Here is a 23,230-nt window from a genome sequence, read left to right as displayed (position 1 = left end):
AAATAAAATATGTATCATGGGTCCTGCATTTCAGAGCGGGTTTTAAACAATTTCTGAGAAGTCTCTTTTCGTCTCTGTTTTTGATGATTATATGAACCTAATTGTGAAGAAGTTTTCAAATATGAGGGGTTTTCCCACTGTTCTTCATAGTAGAACTGCTGTCTCAGGCATGCCATGAACTCTGGCTTCATGCTGCAGATTCAGACACTGCACATACTCTTACAAGATCAATTTCTCTTTTTTCATTTTCATAAATTAGAGAAAAACATTTTACAATTATATCATATACATGATAAATTTAGTTTCTGCAAACTTCAAAAGTTAGTCTTCAAAAGTTAGATTCTTGCAGACTGTAGTTTTAGGACTCACACATCTGGAAACAGAGCAAGAGTAAACTCCTTTGAACATAATGCAACCACTTAAAGATAGAATTGAGATATTCCTTTGTAATTGTTCTTACTTTATTTATATGGAAGGTCAGTTATGCAATTCTTAATGAAATTCTCTTGATCTGTTTCAGAGATTTTTCTGGGACCTCAACACTTTCACTTATAAAATAAAAGTTATTGGAACAAATAAACACCACTTCAAAGCACATAAACAGTTGAACCTCTAGTCAGATAGTTACAATGTAATTCCTCTGTGATGTAATATTACTATTATACCAATTTTGAAGATGGAGAAACTGTAGATAATAAGGTTAAGAAATTTGTCAAACTTGATGGAACAAATCAATATATTCTGATTATCCTTGTTGCATTTCTGCACATATTTCAAAAATCTCACTGTGCCCTCTAAAACTAACACATTTCACAGTGTGTCATGGTGTTTGTATGTTCCACTTTTCTCTCTTTAGAATGGAACATATTTGTGTTAGTGAAATAGCTTGTATTAGCTTACTCTTTTAAAGTTGGAAGACTTCGAAACATTTGATTCTAGAAACTCTAGAATGGGTCAGACTAAAGAATTCTGTCTCAAAGACTGACCAATAGTTCCTATTGAAGAACTAAGTATATGAAACACAGTAATTAAACAGCATTTCTTACCCTAATATGTTGACCATAGCTTCCAGTTGTCAGCTGGGTCTACATATACTCTGACAGTGACTGGAACAATGTAATTCTGTTTTTTGTGAAAAATCATGTTCTCTGATTAAAGCTGTCTTCCTGATAATTTCATCGAGCTTCCATAAGCTCCTAGAATATAAAAAATTGTTAACAATTGTTCTTTATTCTCTGTTTCCATACCATTCTGACCTCCCCCTACTCTCTTTTCAATTTCTGCTCTCCAGGCTGAGTGCTGACCTACTGTATAGATTTCCTGTCTTTATGTCTGGACATCCGTATTGCCATTTTCTGTAGTTTTCTAGTTCTATTTTATCTCTCAGTTTGATTTGTTTATTTCTGCTTTATGATTGTGAGAAAGAATCTAGAAGATATAGTCTTCTGCACAGGGAGCTCCTCTTCACAGCTTTTAGAACTAATTGCTTTTCTACTCAGTTTTATAGAACAGTGATTTCACTGGATTCACACTATAAGATCAGTCCTTCTCCTTCAGGATGATTCTCCAGTTGAAATTATGTTGACGCATTTTTAAGCAGAATTATCATGTGATTGATTAGGGGATAACATGCAGAAGGAAGCTGGGAGTAAATTTTCAGACTGAATTTTATTTTTGAGGATCTTTTTGCAGCAGCTATAGATTGATTTTTTTTTTATATTTTCCAGAACAGCAGAAGAAACAATTTGAGTCCTTATTAGGTGAGGAGCTGTTTTTTAAGCTCACTTTACAGTGGTTGTAATTTTGATAAAAAACTAAACAGAAATTTAAAAAAAGAGTAACTAAGGACCTGAGTTCTCCACTGTTACTTGGATTGGGTTCCTGCTGCACAAGTAGTCCCACTGATTTTTTAAAAAAATACAAGAATATGTAGAAGAACAGGGCATCTACTAATAGGGAAGAACAAGAATCACAATAGTTAAATAAGGCTTGACCATCAGCTGTTGAGATATGAATGCTGCTTTGGGAGAGAGAAGAGGAACAACTGCCCAGCTCACTAATCATTACACCACATATGGTCTCCCAAAAGAAGAACATCTGAATACGTTCAAATATTGGAACTTTTGGTAATTTGGTCAAACACCGGAGCAAATTACCCAGACAGGTTGTGGAATCTTCATCTTTGACAGATATTCAAAAAAATACATATTATGTTATGTTATATTATTTGTGTTGATACTAAAAACTCATTTGGATAAGTCCCTGAGTAACCTGATCTACATTGGTACTGCTTCAAGCAGGAGGTTGGACAAGATGAGCTCCAGAGGTCTCTGTCAACCTAAATTATTCTATGATTCTGTTTGGATCTTTTTTTCTGAAAGGCTCCCAGATGTCATCAAAGAGAGCAATACGGGCTGTAATAACTGTTTTCACATACCATTTCTGGACAAGAAGTTGAGAGCTGGATAGTCTTGACTTTAGTACAGGTGTGCACCCTTTGTTAATTTTAGTCACACCTACTCCGGCAAAATATATCTGACATTTAGCCATGGACACTGACCTACATGTACACTACTCATCAGGTGCTCATATCACATAGCGGGCAACTGTGCCACAGAATTCAAACTTTGGCCAGTAGGTTTGGCATTACACTGAGCTATTGTATAAAAGGCAAACACAGGTGTATCACTTCCTGCTGCATTCAGAAAAGGATTTTTTTCAAAGGCAACTTATTGATAGCTGTTCTCAAGAGAAAGCTTTAGGTTTTAGATCCTATCTTGCAAGAGAAGGCTATTATGAAAGAACCAGTAGGTTATTATGAAAAAAAGTGGGTGACATCATCCCCAATTTTACCAGCAGCCCTGTAATGGAAACAGTAGTCACTACCCAAAGGACTCTGAATCCAAATTTGACATAGGCAGCCAGCTCCTGGGAAAATGAATGAAGTCAGATGCATACCCATCTTCATGGTTTCCTATCCATTAATGTGGACATGTTGCTTTTTGTGGTGTTCAAGTTGTGCCTAGCTTGGACTTAAAAAATTCCCTCTGGGGTTGAAGCATGTAAAAATAGGGTATCGTCATTTCTAAATTCCTCTGTAGTTTCATCCCTAAAACATGTTATTTTAAATAAATGTTAAATATGTCATTCTGACAGAAATGAATTAAGTTAAATACAATGGAAAACATCAATGTAATGCATCAGATCTTCTGGCATGCCAATTTTTTTTTTTTTGAAAATTTATTATTTTCATGATAATTATGTATGTGAGAGGCCTGCAGGTCACAAAGATACAGAAAAATCTATTAGTCCCTCTCTCCCCCCCCACCCCCCCACCAAGTACTAGTTAGAATATAGTCTGCCACTTGCTTTGGAAAAGACCAGAAAAAGAACTAAAGCTAAAATTAAAGCAATATATACTTCTCTTAGCTTTCTTATATTTGCATTGTTCCATGATGCTTTATGATACAACATTAGTTTTTGACTTGCAGTCAAAGCTGGTTTCTGTTGTAGATTCTTCTCCTCCTTTAACTAAATGAGCATTCTATCGCATCTGTTCTGACCTTTCATATGTCAGAGATCTACTTGATTTTCTTTAACTATTTTCCCCTTCAGTGTTTTGCTTCATTTACTTTTCATAGCTGTTTAACTAACAGTACTACACACAAAATGTACAGATAACTTTATTAAATGTAACAGATGTTACGTTTCCAGTCATCTAGATGCTCTATTCCTATAGCAAAACAGTAAGTGCAAATAAGAATGTTCACTCATCTGCTATCATCGGATTACATTTTGTTAGTGACATATTATCACCCCACAATGAGTGCCATTGCTCATTTTGTTCCTACAGGAACTTTTGTAAAGTATATTGGAACACTTTAGGAAATTAACAACACAGCAGTGGTGAATGGGTACTTTTCCATGCAGTTTCAAATAGCAGTCTGAGATTGATCAGGAAAGGAGTGCTAAAAGCAGTGCTGAAAATTGGGTAGTTTGTAGTGTTATGCCAAATCAGCACTCCTTAAAATTTCAAATGGAAGGTTTTGGTCTAGTCAAAATCTCCCTAGCATACTTATCAACCACAAGCAGCTTATTATTGAGTGCCAATATTTGGTTGGGTTTTTTTTCCATACAGACTTCTGTTGAACTGAATAATTATTCTTCTACCCATTCATATGGCCTAAATGACCATTAAATAAACCAGTCAACAAGAAGGAGAGATGGAGAGAAAGTAAGCAAATGTTAGATCTTTTTTTCATATTTTTTTATAAAAGATGCGTAATTTTACTTACATATGTTAATTAAACACTGATTCTGATAAAATTCTTCTATTTTCTTTACTTTTTAAGCATTTTTGTCTTTATAGTTGATTATAAATTTATTACACTCTTTTCTTTATGGCTTTTTTTCTCTCAGATTTATTTTTCTCCCTGATTTTTCCTTCTTCGCATGCCTGTATAGTGTCTTCTGTTTTGTTCTTTTCATTTTAATTTCATGTTTATTTTGTTTCATTATTTTCCATCTTACAATATTGGTGTCTTTCTCCTCCTGAATGTCCTTTCCCTTGTCTCTCTGGTTTGCATTTGCCTTTCCTCTTTCTCTTTTATACTCGTTAGCACTTACTTTCTAGTTTCCCCTTTTATTATCCTCAGTTAATTCAAATAACAGTAATGCAGCTCTAAACCCACTGAGCTCACTCCAAATCTTCCAGTAGCAATCATTCTTCAAACACGTAGCTTAACTTTATTTCTTCTTGTAGACAGTATCTCATTTGAGCAATCTGCATTTGAATCAGCTCAAATATTGCTTTCTCATAAATATATGAAAACTCTAAACCAAACAACCACTAAAACTTTTCATGTCTTCTAGCCATATTATATTTCTTTCCCTAAATATATGTATGTACTGAGACTTCATACATTCAGTAAATTTTCTACAGGGGTATTCTTCTTTGACTTTTAGATCAATCTACCAATGGCTCCTTGTTGAATTTTTTCACATTTTCATTAAAAAAAAAGATGGACCAAGATGATGTAAGAATAGATACCTTTTAGAAAAGGCAAGAATTGCCAATAGATTTTTTTTTTTTTTTACTGGCACCTTTAATACTTAGGTAAGAGTCTCATAGTGTAAATATAGAAACCATAACCTTGTGATTTGAAAGGCTTTCAAAGCTTTTGAAGGGGGATTCTTTTCTTTAAATTCACATTGAACTATAACATACTAGCTAGTTTTTCTGGGTGAGTTTTTATTTTCTTTTGTAAGATAGAAATCAGCAAAGCATTTTTTCTTATTTCTACTGCTAGGCACAAAAATTGCTTCCTCATTCAAGAAACTATGTTGACAATCTGAAGCTAAGTAGTGGCTTTAAAAAAAATGGAAACCGAAAAAGCTGTTAATCAGTTTTGACATTTCTTGGCAATTATCATTAAATCAATCATCCAAAAAAACAAAAAAAATTTTCAGGGTTCTAAGACTGTTTGTTTTGATGATGTTATATTGTTTGGGTTTTTTGATTTAGATCCTGTGTTTCTGGAATTGGACTTTTTAATTTGGCTACTCATTTCAGTCAAGCAGAGTAATAAGCTGTCCAGTGTATTCAAAGTGTAACTGAAGTATTGCTCTTTTTTTCTGTAGTCTTTGAAGAAAGAGAACAAATAAATGACCTCATGATGATCCATATACTTGTTTCTATAAGAAATTAAATGAGCGATATTACAAAGTTGCAATCAGTTAATAGAAAGACCATACTCTCCAAAAAGATTTCACAGTCCCCCCAAAATCTAGTCCAGTGAATATGTTTTTGTATAATTTTGGGTTTTTTGGTCTGGGGTTGAAAGAGATTCCATCATACCAAGGCAGATTATCACTGAGTTTATAGGTGCTAATAGTTATAAAAATCTGTTTGCAGTGTGGAAAAGGATATACTTGAAACCAAGACTTTTGATTCTGACCTACCACAAGTAGTCTGGTCATAGCATCATGTGGCTACAATAAAAATAGTAATAGTACATTTCCATTTTAGTAAAACACTTAGAGCACAAGCCCAAAATATATGTCTGCAGCTGATCAGAAAATGTAATCTATAATGTAAAGGGACATATTATAATACTGTTAGAGCAAAGTTATATGATGACTGAAACTGACATTTAATTTTACTACAACATAAAGCACATATCCTTCTTATGTGATAAAGTTCATCCCAAAAAGGTATATAAAGAAAGAATCAATGTGACAAAGGCACTTTATTAGCAACAACAAAGGTGAGCGTACAGAAAGTTTTTTTCAGATAAATCTTGTGACTTATTCAGATGTCTCTCTTAAGAGATATGTGTCACAGAGGTTCTAGGTTGTCCAGCTTTTTACTGTCCTAAAGGTAAAGTAGAATCTAGAGTACTGGCTGTATTATTTTAGTACATCCAGCTTTTCTGCTGGCTAAAATGAGAGTCTGCTGAAACATATGTAGGTGACTTTGTAAAAGGAGATTATCTTTGGAACCTTCTAATATGGTTGAATTAATCATATTAGAACACCTAATTTTACGATAATAACTATGCTTAATTTTTACATATTAAATTTCCCCTTTCCTCCATGGCTGGCACACAGCATACCAGCATGGATACAACTTTGCTGCCTGGAATAGAATCAGGATTCAGAAAACCTGTTCAATATGGATTATGTCTCTTCAAGGACTTTTGACACACTGGAATGGTTAAAAGGTTAAGAGTGTGATAGCAATGGAAGGGCAGTTTAGAAGCAGGGAATGATGCATCCAAATCTAAGACACTCTTCCCTGTGGAAAGATTTGACCTATTCAGGTCTATCTTATGCCTCGCTAGAAAAATGAGCTTTAATTTTCAATGACTTTGTTTTACAGGTCATACATATGGGATGGGTAAATGAGAAACTTGAAGGAACTGATTCATCTCAGCTCTACAAATTCAAGTTTCTGGCACTGAAGGGTTCATCCTTCTACATTTTCAGCACTCCACCGGTAAAAATATATACACATGTATATATACTTTGGGGGAGGATTTAACTGTAGATGGAAACCTGTTTGTTATGTCTGGGTTTATTTTTTTCCTACCAAGTAGAGTTGTCAGCTGAGATTTCAAAAACAGTTAAAGCCATAGATGCCACTATGTTTCAGTAAGCTTTAGTTATCTAACCTTTTTCAAGGTCCTCTGAAAATCCTACCATATCTGGATATCTCAATAAATTCTTAATAGAGAACATTTGTGTTACTTTTTTAAGTTGTTGTGTTCAGATTCTTTTCTGGTTGGTTATAGTCAAAATGTCATATCTTACATTTATTCTGAGGCATTTTTCCAGGTGTAATGACTTGGTAGTTACTCTGTTTTCTTAAAGATAGTCACATCATGAAATACACCACCGATACTAAAGTTGTGAATTTTACATACAGGCTAGGGATTGAACTATTACAGAGAATCCAATCCTAAATGTACAGTTTGAATAAGTGACAACATCCTGCTTTGATTATTTCCATAGCTAAAAACTAGAATCGTATTTCATAACAGATGACTTACCTAATACCACTGTAAAACACTAAAAATTAATTTAAAAGAAGGGAACAGAAATGAACTGGAAAATTCTCGGCTCCTAAAAGTGACCCATAAATACCACATGGAAACTTTTTTATGCTTTCTTTCTCCCTTCAGAGAGCCATTGCTTTAATTACATCACAAAGAACAAAATGTAGAATTAAAATACATTTGCAGCTAAATAGCTTTCTTAATTCTTGATCAGAAAGTGGTCAGTCTCCTGATTTCTTCAGCAGAAGCAAAAGCAAATCTGATTTTTTATTTGTACCACCAGCATACCTTTGTGAAGTACTTACTCTTTGAACTTTATTTATGAACAGAAGCAATTAATAACAATCTCTTTCTCTAGACTGAAATTCTAAACCCAGTGATTCCTATAAACTTCTAACATTTATAAATGGCAAATTAATAGTGCTTTTCTTAAAATGAGAGAACACATCTGGAAAAAGGCTTTTTTTTCTTTCTGCAAAAGAATATTCATGTTTATATGTGAAGTTGAGGAACTAAAATCTTCTTCAGTTACTAGAATCCAATTATAGTGAAAAACAAAACAAAAAAGTAAATAAATAGCACACCAAATATTCATGTGTCTTTAACTTTATGAATTTCAATTATGATGTTCAGACCTATTTTGGAAGGAAAATTTTTGATATAATTAAAGCTATCTATCTACATGATACTAATTGAGAATAAACTACTTCATTTATCATATTCTATTAAGAACAGGCAAGCCAGGATAAATGTTTGTTAGCATTTTTACCATCTTATTTGTCACTATCTACTACACTCTACAGTGTTTCTGTGCAACGTATTTGTAGAAACAATGGCTTTTCAAAAAAAAGAAACAAAGGTGACCCCTTTGGTCATGGTGTTACGTCATCCCAGTAATCAGATGCACTTAGGTGTACAATATCAATGACAGAATGCGTAAAACCCAAAACCCATTGACCAGTTTTCCTGATCTGTAATCACACCACAGATGTTTTATATCAGGGAATAAAAAAAAATAATAAAAAAAGGAAATTGGCAGTTTCCATTTAGAATTCAAACCTGGATCTCGAGCCACAAGCTGGCTGGGGCTGCCCCAGCTGTCACCAGGACCTTGCTCCCTCAGAGCAGGGGGACGGGCCCCAGCAGCCAGGCCAAGCCCAGCCCTGTCCCACCAGCAGCCCTTGCCAGTACCAGCCCTGGGGAGGCCCTGGCCCATGTTGCATCCTGAAACTGGTTCTGTATTGCATGTCCAAGCACGAGTAACTTTGTAGCTTCAAACATAAATCCCCACAAGAAGCCTTACACTACTTTTAGTGATATTTAATTATGTTGCTCTTATTATCCTCACTGATTTTTTTTTTTACTACATTAAGTGAAATATAACAAATGGACTGTTCTACTACAAAAATATTAATACTGTTATCTTGCCTGATCTTTAAATGTTTGCCATTATGTTTTATTTCAGACGTTTCTCTGATGCTATGCTATTGACAATGCCACACTGTAGTGTACATGAAGTAGATGATGTACAAGTCATATAGTTAGTTGTAATGACCTTATCCATAATTTATAACTGCTTATAAAAACATCTAATACAATTTTTACTCTATTTCTTTGTGTATAAGAGATCATATGGGGGCAAATACAGTTTCTAACTTTCAAAAGAATAAACAAAATACAGCCATCAATGAGCAAAATTCAAGAAAAGTACAGATCAAGTACGGATTTTGTAATTTCAGAGAAGCTACTATAGAGAGTAGTGTTCTATTTATACTCTGCTTAAACAGTTTCCCAGATGGTGCTTTCAAAAATGTAGATGCTTCCCAGTAAGAACAGATATCAAGGACAGAGTTGCTTACCACAGTAACAGAAATGGGCTGGAAAACTCAGCTGTGATGTGTAGACCAGGGAGTTTTCTAGCTCCATGATGAGGAACAAGCCATTTTCTAAAAGGCTGTATGATATCTTCTGTCCTCTCCAAGAAGTAGTGTTATTTAACATCTTCCATGCTGGAAAAAGCTCATAGGCTTATTCTTGTTTGACTGTAATGGGCGCATTTTCAACTTTTTCTGTTTTCAGTTGTGCATATAATTTCATTTGCATGTTTTGTCACTATGAATTGATGAGAGGTTCTACATGTACACAGAGATATGCATGTACAGATACAAAACCCAGCACCTGTTCATGATGGAGTGAAACATTGTCATATGTTTGGCATGGTGTGCATAGCTATAGCTGTATGCAGGAGAGTTTTATATACAGAAATTGGTGATGTGCTGAAACGCTTTTACATTTAGACCTAATGATAGTAATCGAAATGTCTTTTAGGTAAATACGCCTATGACTTGTAGGTCATAACTTATGACACTTCTTGTCATAGATTTTATATCCACAAAGGCCTTGGAAAAGAGATAATTAGGTTTCATATCGGATTTAGCAAAGTCATTTTTTGTGTCATCAGATGCTGTATATTCTCATGTTTTCCTGCTTTAAGTAGAAGTAAAATATACATGACATCTGCACACTTTCTTCCCCAGAATCTTCACTGGCCCTAGAAGTGCATCTTTTCTGTCGTTTATAGAGACAAATAGACTGAGATGATGTTCTCAGAGTTTAAATAGCTTGGACTGTGAAAGTTCAAAAAGCAGATGCTTGGGAATGGCTGCAGCAGGCACTGACCTATAATTGAGACTGAACTGAAGAATGTGTAATTTGTGTTTATAAGGCATAAGCATGGATCTACTGCCTGTGTTTACTCCATTCATTTCAAAAATTTCTTCCTGTTGTTTTTATGTCAGTCTGGTTAGTTAATTATACACTCTGTAACAGAATTCTTATCCACCCACTTTACAATATGTGAATCTTTCTGGATCAAGATCATTCCTGAATAAAGCCAATGAGTTTATGGTGAAGTTGCAGCTTAATGCTGAGACTAGAATATCTATAATATCTGTATTGAGGTCTGCTCTGCCTAAGAAGTGTTTTATTGGGGTTCCTGTTTTATGCAACAGCATCAGGACAAAACTTGGCAGATTTAGCGAAACTAGATTTTAGATTGCCCTTATGGAAAATGGATAAAGATATGGTAGGTGCCGTAAATATTACAGAATAGATAACTCAACGGGAAACAACTCTTCGAGTCATTGCCAGTGTAAGATTTGTCAATTATTCTGTAATCATGGCTGGCTCTAGGGGATAATTAAGGGCTAAAAATGCATGCATTTTTATTGCAGCTGATGGAGTCTGAATTATTGCCCTCTAGATGTTACCATATATAAATAAAACAGCAAACAGATGTGATTACAAAGTGCTTTCTATAAGCTGTTATTATGCTGTTTCCACTTATAATTGTATTTACTGTAAAAATATTTTAGTTCAGTTATATCCAAGGAATTCTGGGAGATTTTCTTTTTTGCAAGATAATACTTTATTTCTGAAGAAGCTAATTTTTTAAAAGAGTGGAAATTTATCCAAGAATATAAACATGACTGACAGTGAAGAGAAGATCTTGTTATCTCATCACATACATAATTTGATTAAAAAATTAAAAATTCTTAAATAAAGATATTAAAAATCGAGTCTTTATTTTGAAATTATTATGAAGACTCCATCCTCAGAATTTATGTTTAGGTTATATAGATATACAAATGAAAAAAATGTAGTCGTTACAATAGGCATGTATAAATTAAAACAATTCCTTCTCTGTAGAGTTCATTTTGATCTTAAGGCAATATACTAGACATCTAAGAACTAATGCATAATCAGCAACCTACAGCCTGTTCTCAAATCCGTCTGAAAACCAAATTTGCTGCACGATGTAGATGTTCATTAACTTCAAGACAAGAAATTCTTCAAGGCAAAAAAACAGTCAGCTTGAGTTTGGCAGGTGATCACCTCTGCTGAAACAACGAGGAAAGTGGAAAGTGAATATGAATATTACATGATATGACAACAGTGATGGCCCTCAGGAGACAAACTGCCAGATGTTTTAGAAAGAGTTATGTTTGTCTAGAGGAAGCAGATTCTCCATCTCTCATTCAGATAAGTGCATTAATCACTTACTATTATATATAATAGCACATCTAGAACCATATCCTGTGTTAGATTACTGATTCTGTGATCATCTTTGTTATCTGCCATTAACCTGTTATTTCAGGCTCTGCTCATCACTGGTCACTGGGTTTCCCTTTAATTTTCATGTGATTTTCCTGAATAAGTATCACTGATAGTTGCTGCCTGTGAGAATTTTTTTCTTATTAGAAACATTTAACAACTTTCAGGGCATTAATGACTGATTGGAAAAGCTTGGTAAAATAATGCTAAATTGCAAAACTGAGGCACATATTCAGTTTTGTATGGAAATTTCAGTGACTTGTAACTTGAAATTGGCAAAATAGCTGAAGCAGAATACATTATTGCTTATTTTGTTACTGTAGTTCTTAGTAATTATAGTCCTGGACCAATATTTCAGAGTTTTGTTGCTGTTCAGAGAAGGTTCAACAAAAAGATCTCTTCTCCAGGAAACCTGAAATGTAAGTATGAGAGAACAGAATGAGAGAACAGATACGGGGTAGATAGAGAAAGACAGGGGGATATAAAAGGACAGTATTGGTAATAACCCACAACCCAAGTTCACAAAAGTATTGGTATAAAATTTGTGAGTAGTCTACAAATAGAAATTACATGAAGTAGTGTAGAGTGTTAGTGGTGAAGAGAAATGGAGTGGATGTATTTGTGAGGTAGTGAGAAAGGAGTTTTCTGAACTTTTTATAAAAGCCAAGAGGAATGCCAAGGAAAGATTTTTCTTTTTTCTTTCTTTTTTTCCTTTTTACAGCCAACAGAGATGTGTCTGAAACAGGACATATACTCTTTTTTGACCTTCCCAAGATCCAAAAAAACTCCTAGATCACATCATTGATCATAATTCACTTAAAGAAGCTCAAACAATAAGGCTGTTTGTCAAAGAATGTTCTTCCTGCATCCCTAAAGTAGCTTATCTGACTGCATTTAACAGATTTACAGATTTAATTCACAGATACCATATTTACAGTTTAAAATTATGACACACTTTTGAAACTATCAAATATGAAAAACACCGTATCACAAATAAAAAATTATTTTTAGGGCTATGTTACTATGCAAGCTTTATTTTATTACATTCCGAAAGCATCTGATAAATTTCTGTCTATTTTCAAATCTTGAAAAAGTTCTGAATTCATATCCTAGAAGAAATTGGGAAGACATTATTCAGTGAACAAAATTTGCAAAAACATTCATTTAATAACAAAGTAGTTGAGATTTACTTGAAAATTTCCAGAAAAAAATATTTTGTATTCACAGAAGAAGTGCTGTAATTGTGGGGAAGTTGTACTGTTTTGTTTTTCCTATCTTCTTCTTCCTCGTAGTTTAATATCATTTTTAGGTTCCAGTTTTAAAGTAATCATATCTTTGAAGCTGTTGTGGTAGTCTTTAATGTGTTTTTTGAGATGATTAAATAAATAGCACTGAAGTGACTCAAGTGAAGACAGTTGACCGTCTATCCTACTTTTAGTTTTAACAAAAGGAATAAATGCAACAGTACTATGAAAGCAATAGAAATAGTTATGAAGCTAATATACTCTATTTTATCAGTCTTTTACCTTGGACAAAAAATTACAGAGAAGAAAAGTACAGGTAATTTAATTGGTACATGAACAGTACTTTGATATGAAAGAGTACCGCTATTTAAGTGGTAAGTATTGGCAATTCTAATTGTAATTGTACGTTGTGTATATTGCCAATGTAACATAATAGGAATTGAGCTGCAGTGCGTAGCCATGGATGCTTTCAGTAGGCTTTCTAACTCCACATATAAATCCTTATTTCTTTAGTTCACATCTTTGCTTGGATCTGACTACTCTTTATTGTGTGTTTTGTAGCATCTAGTTCAGGTTGTTTTAGACATCTTTAGGTTCCTACTGTTATATCATAGTTCACATCAGGAACATCTCTTGATATATCTTTTTCTTTTTAAAGTTTATGTATAATTATTGAAATTTTTTCTTGGATGATTTTTTCCCCTTTCATGAAGAAGCCAGTGAAGTGAATACTATTGACCTGGAAGTATTTCATCTTTTTGTCTTTACCTTTGTAAATATTTTTAGATTAATTGGATAATTCTGCTTACTTGTCAGATAGTGAAGCTCCTCTGTAGTCCAGGTATTAAAATCTTTTTCATTTTTTCCCTAAGTTTTATTCTTTAAATATATTAAAGTTTGTTAATATTATTTAGGTACTGTAAATTTCCAGAATCAGGTTCAGTGTTCACAGAAGCCAAAGAGTATGTTCCTTTTGCCTTCAGTGAGTTTTAGATTAGGTCTAGGTATAGTCATGCTACAATTTTTAATTAAGTGTGATACTCCCTTATATATGCCCCAAAATTATATTGACTGTATCTCCTTCTTTATGTTCTGTATCTGTAGTGTAATCCTTTAGTATGTTTTGTTGGGTATCATTGCAGAATTCTCTTCTAAGGAATAACTGTTGTTCAGTTTGTTGTCTAACACATGGATACATATGTCCTGTATGCATGTGTCAAAATGATTCTAATTTTGTTGTTTTCTCTCTCCTGTTCTAAAATCTTAACAGTGTTTTTAAGAAAAATCAATGAATTATGTGCCCATTTAGAGCTAAGTATATTTTGAATTTGAGCATTCTTCTGAACTGATGTTCAGAATACTTGGTCTAAATACTTAAAACGAGAAGGCTTGAACAGTGTAGTTTAGTTTCTTAAATCCATTAGAATGCCTTTTTTAAAAATGAGGAGCTCACAGAAACTCACACTGAAGGAAAAAGTACCTGTTAAACACTTAGCACTTTTGAAAATCAGGTCTGTTATTCCAGTATCTCTTTATGGATTTAGAATTGTCACTTCAGGTTATATCTTCGTTCATTTGTATTATCCCTGTGTCCTCATGGGTGTTCATGTGGCCTTTCATCTGAGCTCAGCATCATCTGCCAGTTTATGAATGTGTTATTTTACACTCTTTCTGAAGGAATAAATATAACCAAATATCTACAAAAACAGTATTCAATAACTTTTACAATTTTTCACCAGGTAGTGCATTGAGTTAGCTAGGAGTTGGCTATACACCTGAAAAATGCTCAACAATGCAATTCTTTCTAATACTGTATAATTAGACTTTCACCATATTGTTGTGAATAATAGCATTCAGTTAAATTTGGTTATAAATTCATGTATTAGACAAGAGTTAGGTGGAAGCTGACTGAATGCTACTAGGTATTCTCATATATTTTCATACTAGTTTTTACTCTTTGAGAGACCTAAATTCACATGAACGAAAGTGTGTCTCAGTCTTAATTGACCCATTCCGAATATAACTTTTTGAGATATTTTGTCAAATGCTTTATTAAAAGTAAATATGTTGTCATTTTAAAACAATTCCAAAATATTGCAATGTATGGAATATTTAGAGGAACAATTCCAAAAGACAATAATGAGGAAAACTTCTTTATTGCTTAAGGAATATATTTCAGTGTCTCATTTATCTTAGACCTATTTATTAACTGTGTTATGATGGATATGCTCATGATAAATTGAGACATCTTTTAAAACAAATGAAGTGTATTGCACTTTTTGTGAACTCTTCTGATTCTTTGCAGCTTTTCTCATTGACTAGAAGTATATGATCACTTGCGATATTTTTAAAGCAATGCAGACTATAACAATAACATTTTAAACTTAGACATTCTAGGATAGTTCTAAGGACAAAACTATAAATAATGTCAACTGCCCCTTTGGATTCCAACATCTCTCTGCATTATGTTTATTTCCCTTCCTTAAAATCCGTCCAAATGTCATTTGTGTTCTCCTGATGACCTTGCACACTATGATATTCAGGCTGTTTCACTCTTGGCTGTAAGTGTGGTAGTTTTTCCTTGATACACACAGTAAAATAAAGACTTGGCTTATATAGCTGTTGATTGTGATCTATCATCCCTTGCTATCTCTGCACAAAAGGTCATAAGAGGTTACAGAGAGTCAAAGGATGAAAGAGATCCACAGGATAATGGGGAGAATTCTGAAGTATTCACAGTGAATGTAATGGCACAGCAGTGTTACCAGTGTCCATGGCAGCATCATTAATAGTAGCAAAAAACCCTAGCAGTTTAAATTAATCTTCAGGAATCAAAACAGAAGGTAGGAGCAAATGAAAATTCAGTTGTCTGGACAACTTTTAAGTTATACCCTCTGTCATGAAGTTCACTTTCATAAACAGCAAATTAAGCAGGTGCTTCTGCTTTTATCTCTTGTCTAGCCACTAATAGGGATGGAGGATTCTCATACTTTTAACTGAGAATGAAAAGAAATTTTTTCCTTCCAGAAACTCAAGACCAAATAATGAACTAGATATCACTCTGCTATAAATCTTATTTTGCAAGAAGCATTGAGATCTTTTGAGAGTCAACAATAATGGGCCAGAACCTGTTATCTTTAATTAGTTTATTTTCAAAACGGCTATCAAAGTAAAAAAGACTTCCCTTTAAATAAGAATCAAGGAAAGACCTGCAGTACTTAGCCCGATGTCAGCATGTTTGAATGTACAGTATTCCCTTATGAATCTGCCATAATTCCTCAGTTCCAGTTGCTTCTAATCTTGTGTTATTGCCAACTCCTAACAATAATTAAAAATCAAAATTCAAATAAAATATTGATTGCACCTCACTAGAAAGAAAATAGTAACAGAATATTTAAAATCAGTAATGTATGACTCCAAAAATTACTGCACTTTATAAAGTAATGGGAGGACAAGTGTAATATTTAAAATTGCTTTAAATTGGTTTTCTAAAGCAGCTGACATTAGATTTAAATTTGACAAAGTTCCTTTAAGGTAGTATTAAGTACTTTTAAAGTTATCATTAAGTAATGTCTGAAGCTTTAATTTATGATGAAACAATGCTTATAATATTACAGAAAGAATTGTATTGCATTGTATTTAGGTGATTTTTTAATTTAATTTTTAAAATATAAAATCTGTCAAATGGACGACCATGGAATATGAGTCCCTTTACATCCTGAAAAGATGTGGTGATACAGCTTTCACTTCCAGGGGTCTTCAGTCTCGTTTGTAATATGTGATTCATCTCAATTAAGTTTGGTTTTCTGAAAGCTACATATCTAATCTAAAGTAGTTACCAACTTCTATATCCAGTGACAGAAAAAGAAAAAGCATTTCCACAGTCTGTTCATAAACCCTATGGCAAGGATGTAAGACAACTTGGAGAAACCACTGTTTTGTCTTTTTTTTTTTCTTTCCCAAACATGAGGGAATTAAAATTAGATTTATGAAGAATTAGATTAGATTGTTAATATTACACACTTCTGATATCTAAATTTAAGTGAGATGTTTTGCATGCTGGGAAGAAAGATTTTAGGTAAATTCTGGAACACTGCTTTTAAACTCATAGCTGTGACAGATATGTGGCAATAATGCCCATTAGTTCCTGTTGGAGTGGACACAAGAGCATATAAGATTAGACAGAAATTAACACTGAGTTCACATTACTCTTCAAACAGCATTCAGGTGAAATAACTTCTAGTTACTGACAAAAATCACCACAGTCTGCTCCTGAGTTTTGTGGTGCTTTTCAGAGTTCGGTTTAGTCACATTCTCCATGTATCTGAACAGTCATACCTGTGCATTCACCAAGAAAAAAAACATGACTTTGCTGTAAATAATATAAAGAAAATAATGTGTATTCACCTTGTATTTTTTATACTTAGAGGTTCATGGTTTTTTTCTTCAACTGCATAGGCTAGATCCTGTTTTTAAAATAAAGCAGATGATTATCACATGATACCATGACCTAGACATTACAGAGAAAAACTTCAAATATCACTCCAACTGTCAAGCTATAGCAGCCGTTAATGTCAACAGAATACTGTAACAAAATCAAAAGAAAACAAAAATTTCCATTTCTTTTTAGTATTAAGAAATATAGGCACACAGCTGACATTCTTTCTAATGTCAGATATTGTAAATATATAGTCCTTTTTCATTTTTAATATAAAATTAAGGTCCTCGTGTTCTAGTGTATGTGAATTCAAAGCTGAATTTAGGATCACATCTTGGTTTATTGATTTAAAATTTGTATTAAATTGGGGAGTGCATTTGAATGACTCTGAATTTGAGAAAGTTCTGTCTGTTAGCATTTTGTAAAATAAATACGGTTATGTACCTCACCACAGAGATTACAAAGAGGTTTCCATCATACTGAAGTAATAATAGAAAAAATGTAATTAAATATGTTTTAATTTTAGTAAGAACCCTCTAGGTTCTGTTTCTTTAAAAATGAAATGCTATTTGGCAGTCTTTTTTAAATCCTGGATATTAAGTGTAGTAACGTTTGAATATTTTTATAGTATCCAGTAGAATAACCATTGGTGAAATCTTTTTAATTTTTCATCTTTTCATAATTTTAATAGAAATATGTAAAAAGAAATATGTTTTTAAATATTTTCTTTTGATATTATAGGTAAGCACACTAGACTGGGTACGAGCTGAAAAAATCTATAACCTCTGTGAGGTTCTGTTTAAAATTCACAAGGTAGGTTTCCCAAAAATTACGATTATGCTATTTAGTAAAAAGAGTTTACCTCTTCAGGTTAATGATGATCTCAAGTTAAGATTAACTGGTAGTAGCTAACATTCAAGTAGTTTATCTGTTGTTATAAAGCCTATTCTTTGCAGCAGCTGCATTGTCTATGTAAGTATAAGAGACTACAGCAAATGGAATAGGTTCCAAGCGAGCAACTTACTAAAATACTTCCAAATTGAAGACATTTTTCAGTATTACAGCCAGCCATGTCAATTATGAATGAAACAAACAGCTAATCATAATGAAGCTTGATATTGCATTTCTCTTTAATGAGTCAGATTTTTACATGACTGTGACAAAAAATGCTTTCTTTGTAATTTTGATCTATGTAAGGTACTTTTATTTAATTTGCATAATAAGGAATACAAAATTCTGTCCATGTTAGATTGTGAGTAACTTACTAACACTATAATTGGTTTTACCTTACAAAGGACAACATGGTGCATTCATGTATTGTAGGGTTTTTTCCTTTTCTTTTTTGCATAGTCTAGAGACGTTGTCGTGTTTTATCTCTTTAGCTTGTCCTGAGGAAAGACTTTTTGGCCAAACATTAGCAGTCTGTTTATAGAATTGATTTGTGAAAGATATTTTTATGATAAGTTCCATCAGATAGATTAAGTTAGTTCTTTACCAGCTAATCGGAAACTGCTTTGCAGGTGAGGGAAATAACTTGATCATCATCATTTTGGACAGGGGAACCCAAGCACAGGTATATTAAAAGTATGCTTGTAGAGTCGCAGAAGACTGAAAGTAGAGCCATAAGAAGACTGTAATTCACCTGAGTCCCCAGACTGCACTCTAACTGTGAAATTATACTTTCCTTCACTATATTTGCAAGCTATGAAGTTTACACAGGATGGTGTCCAGAAAGACAGTAATGGTACCAGTTTGCAGCCATCCAAATGGGAAGTTAGCTGGAAAAAACTTGTACTTATCTCTCTCACGTTCTGTATGAGTGCTTTAACTACTAGACTACTTGCTGTTAGAATTACATCAAGAAATGCCATCCTAAATAAGAGATATTTCTAAGAAAATAAAAATGAGTGAATTCCCAGAAAAAAAGGTTTTCAATAATTCAGTCTTTTTTCATGAAATGCTATTTCATTGAAAAATTCCAAACCAACTGAAAACAATTCTGACCAGCTGCTGACCCTTTCCTTACTGTTCTTCCTTTGACCATGTGCTAGTGTTCTAAAGAAGACGGGTTGGTCTGCTGTCTGTACGTAACTGCAGAAGAACAGTAGCTCGCCGACTTAAGTTCCATTACTGTAAGGGAGTGCTAGTTACGGGTGCTTCTCTGATGCAACACAGTTATTATTCAGGACAAGTTACAGAAGGAGAAGATCAAAAAATATATCTTTCAGAGAGCTGACAATAACATTCGATCCCCCTTTTCTGTCTGGCTCAGAATGGAGTTCCCTGTTGCAGTAAATGACCAAATTCTTTAAAGAATGGGGTGACAGGTATGGATAGGTACAACATCTCGACCACTCAAACTATTTGTTCCAAACTAGCTTTCAACAACACAGGCATACTTCCTATGCTTGTTTTGCTGATAATGACTAAAAAAAAAAAAAAAAATAGAAAAGAAGAACAAACTTGAAAATATGATCAAGTTATAACCACAGAGCAAAGAATATGTGAGATGACAGAAACTACAAAAATAGTTCTTAAACATGTGCTGACATCTGCATTTTACAGAGGTGTCATTCCCTTTAGCTGACAGCTAAAGGAGCCTCTACTGATTTCAGTGGCCAATTTTGCTGTTGTAAATGAAAAGTTCAGCAGTTCCAGCCCTTCAGCCAGAGTGAGGAGATTCCTTCACTGCCTATCACTGCAGCAAAGGGCAGAGGCTCTGTCCCAGGTTATTGATTCTATTTCCTTAAAATTTTATTAAACCTTATATTTTCCAGATAAATAAATTGGGCAGCGACAAAGTAGATACTCGTCAAGCCTTTTGAGAAGGGTTTGCTGTATAGTAGGCATTGTTTTTGTTTTCTCTCCTATAAATGTTACTACTGATTTCATACTCAGTCCTTCCTTGAATATTCTGGTAAGGTTAATTTCAAGGACATCACAAGAATTTGCTTGAAGTAAATTCTGAAAAAAATGAAAAAAAAGAACTTTCTTTTCTGAGCACTTCCCCGTTCCCATGCCTACCAAGGACACGTCGTCCCCGTTTTCAAGTCTAAATTCTTTCATACACATTCAGCATACTTGTTATCAAGTCTAAATTCTTTCATACACATTCAGCATACCCAGAGCCCCAGCATCTCCCCCTCTTTTTTCAAAAACAGCATGGCTCATTGCTTGTAAGCGGCTAACAATACAGCGCAAGATACAGGGTCCTGTCAATAATACAACCAAGATCAAAGCACAGGGTCCCATAAACATCATTACCAGACTGCGAAGCCATCCTCTGATTCCCAGGCCCCTCAGCCACCCCTCCATTCCTGTGTCTTCCGTTAGTGCGTGCAAACCCTTTCGCATCTGTTCAATTCTTGAGTGAATCGAGTCCGAATGATCAGAAAGATTCATACAACACATACCCTCAAACTCATCACACCCATGTCCCTGGGCTAATAACAGGAAGTCTATAGCTGTTAAGGCCGATATAAGGCAACATTGTACACTGCCATCAGACAGTTTTTGGTTTGTATTTACTCCAGTACCCTGTTGCCCACATGTCTGATTGACGTGGGTATAATTGTCATATGCTATTTTCAGGTATCCTTTAAATTCGTTCATATTCCATACCGGCACTCCGATCAAACAGGTGCGAAAGGGGCTTCTTACACTACCTAAGCTTAGGCAAAAGCTGGTTGTTTGGTTACATTTGCAATGGTTACCCAAATATTACCAGGATCATTACTGAGCTTTGGCAAAAGTGTTGGGTTCCCCTGGACCCCTAAGATAACAGTGCTAATTAATAATACAAAGTTCATTCTGCTTAGTTTTGATTATTTTCCGTTGCTTGATGTTCTGCCTCCCCTTCCTCCGTCCGTTCTTTGGTTTTCTGCCGTTTCGGCTTCACCCACTTGGCTGGAACCCACCGTGGCTCTGCATCTGAAACGACACAAGCATATCCTCGACCCCAAGTAAGCAACTTATACGAGTCATCCCAATTCCCTTTTACAGGGTCCCAGATACTTACTGGGATAAAAAATTTTGAAAAGTCAGCTACGTTATCTCCTAAGTGATGTCTCATGGGCACCTCTTCGGCCCCATGTTCCCCCACTACATTTTTCCAATTTAAGACATGACATACTTTCATAAGAACATTCTGGGCGGAAAATTCCCCCTCTTTTTTCAAAATGGCAGCTAGGCGTTTTACATCTTGATGTCGGCCTTCAATTATAGCTTGTCCTGTACTATTATAGGGGGTGCCTGTTTTATGTTCAATTCCCCATTCAGTCAGGAATTGCTTGCATGCCTTGCTTGTATACGAAGGGCCGTTGTCTGTCTTAATGACTTGAGGTCGACCTAACACAGCGAAGGTCGCTAGCCAATGTTGTTTTACATATTTAAATGATGTAGAGGGGGCTGCCGTGGCCCAAACTGCTTTGCTACAGGTATCTATGGTAACGTGCACTTGCTTCAGGCGACCAAAGGATGATAACTCCGTTATATCTGTTTGCCAGACTTGCCGTGGCTGCAGTCCACGCGGATTTGCTCCTCCTGCCTGCAGGGGGGCTACCTGAGCACAGTCCGGACATGATGCTACTATGGCTCTTGCCTGATCTTTTGAGATGTCAAATTCTCTTCTTAATGCACGGGCTGACTGGTGGAAGAAGGCATGCGACTTTTCAGCCTGTCTCTGTGGGTCCCGGTATTCCCCAGAGCCCATCAATTGCTGTAGAGTTGCCAGACGTAAAGGATCTCCTTGGGGAAGATCAATGTTATCTAATTGATAATTCTCTAAAATTTCTTGCCATTTAGTCAAAAAGAAAGTATAAGAGGTTGGACCGAGCAACATTTCCATCAAGGCCCGAATATCCGTGGGGACTAACTCATGATATTTGAACAGAGCTTGTATTTGGCGCTTAACTAAAGGGTTGTCTATGCCATAACTCAACCGCATTTTGCAGCTTCTGTACCAAATTCCAGTCCAATGCCCGCCACTCACGTCTGTTCTCTGTCACAGTCACTGGGGCAGATAACAATGGTGTAAGCATAAATTCTCCTTCTAAATTAGCATTAGTTACTATTCCCCTCCATCGGGAACCATGATCGAAAGTCGGGTCCTTTGGGGGGGCTAGAAAAACTCGACAGCTCAGGAGGTGCTGCATCACCGGGATTTTTATCAATCCACCCTTCCAGGGCCTGCAGGCTGTCCTTGATAGTCTTAGAAGCGCGTTCATATAGCTCCGTCTGCCTGGACTTAGACGCCCCCCCACCTATTCGTTTCATCTCCTCCAGGACCTCTAGCATCAACTGTTCATGTTTCCTGAGGTCCCCCGCTCGTCTATCATTTTCCGGGGGCAGTGGTTCCCGTGAGGGGTCAATGTCCATTACCTCTGCCACCGGTGGAGCACTGGGCTGGTCAGGCACATAAGGGGGTATTAAATCATTAAACATTCTCCCATGCCAGATAGGCACAGCCACGGGAGGCTGAGAAGATTTAGGGGGAAGGGGTGGTCCGTCACTCAACACCTCCCAGCTAGTTGAACCCCCCGATTTTGTAGATTTGATGTCTAATTCCTCTTCAGGCTCCGAGTCGCCTGCTACGAGATCATAGGGTTTTTTGTCCGAGTCTCCTTTCGCTGGTGAATCCGCTTGTTCTATTACTTGAGCGGCTAAAATGGCATTTCGCATAGCACCTGCTACTGCGGCATCAGCCTTGAGAGTTTGTAACATTAATCGCACAGTCCGGTATGTTTGGGCTAGCTGTTTTGACCCGCTCGTACCTGACTGGACGCTTTCCCAAATTTCTTCCCCTACTCCTTTCCAATGAGTATCATCAAAGAGCTGTGAGGTATCTGTAATCAAGCCTCTTCGTCTACACCAGAATAATA

General features: G+C 35.2%; 1 protein-coding gene across 1 annotated transcript in view; it reads left to right on the top strand.

Annotated features, from left to right (window-relative positions):
* LOC135329905 (gamma-2-syntrophin-like) overlaps positions 1 to 20,176 on the top strand; it is a 163,928-nt gene extending 143,752 nt beyond the window's left edge. Inside the window, exons 16-18 of the mRNA XM_064519947.1 lie at positions 6,881 to 6,997; positions 18,093 to 18,164; positions 20,129 to 20,176. Of these exons, the coding sequence (XP_064376017.1) occupies positions 6,881 to 6,997; positions 18,093 to 18,164; positions 20,129 to 20,176 (237 nt within the window). The remainder of the gene's footprint in view (positions 1 to 6,880; positions 6,998 to 18,092; positions 18,165 to 20,128) is intronic.
* The last annotated feature ends 3,054 nt before the right edge of the window (positions 20,177 to 23,230 follow it).

Source organism: Dromaius novaehollandiae, chromosome 14, assembly GCF_036370855.1.
Source record: "Dromaius novaehollandiae isolate bDroNov1 chromosome 14, bDroNov1.hap1, whole genome shotgun sequence".
Lineage (NCBI taxonomy): Eukaryota > Metazoa > Chordata > Aves > Casuariiformes > Dromaiidae > Dromaius > Dromaius novaehollandiae.
This window is presented reverse-complemented; position numbering and strand designations above follow the sequence as displayed.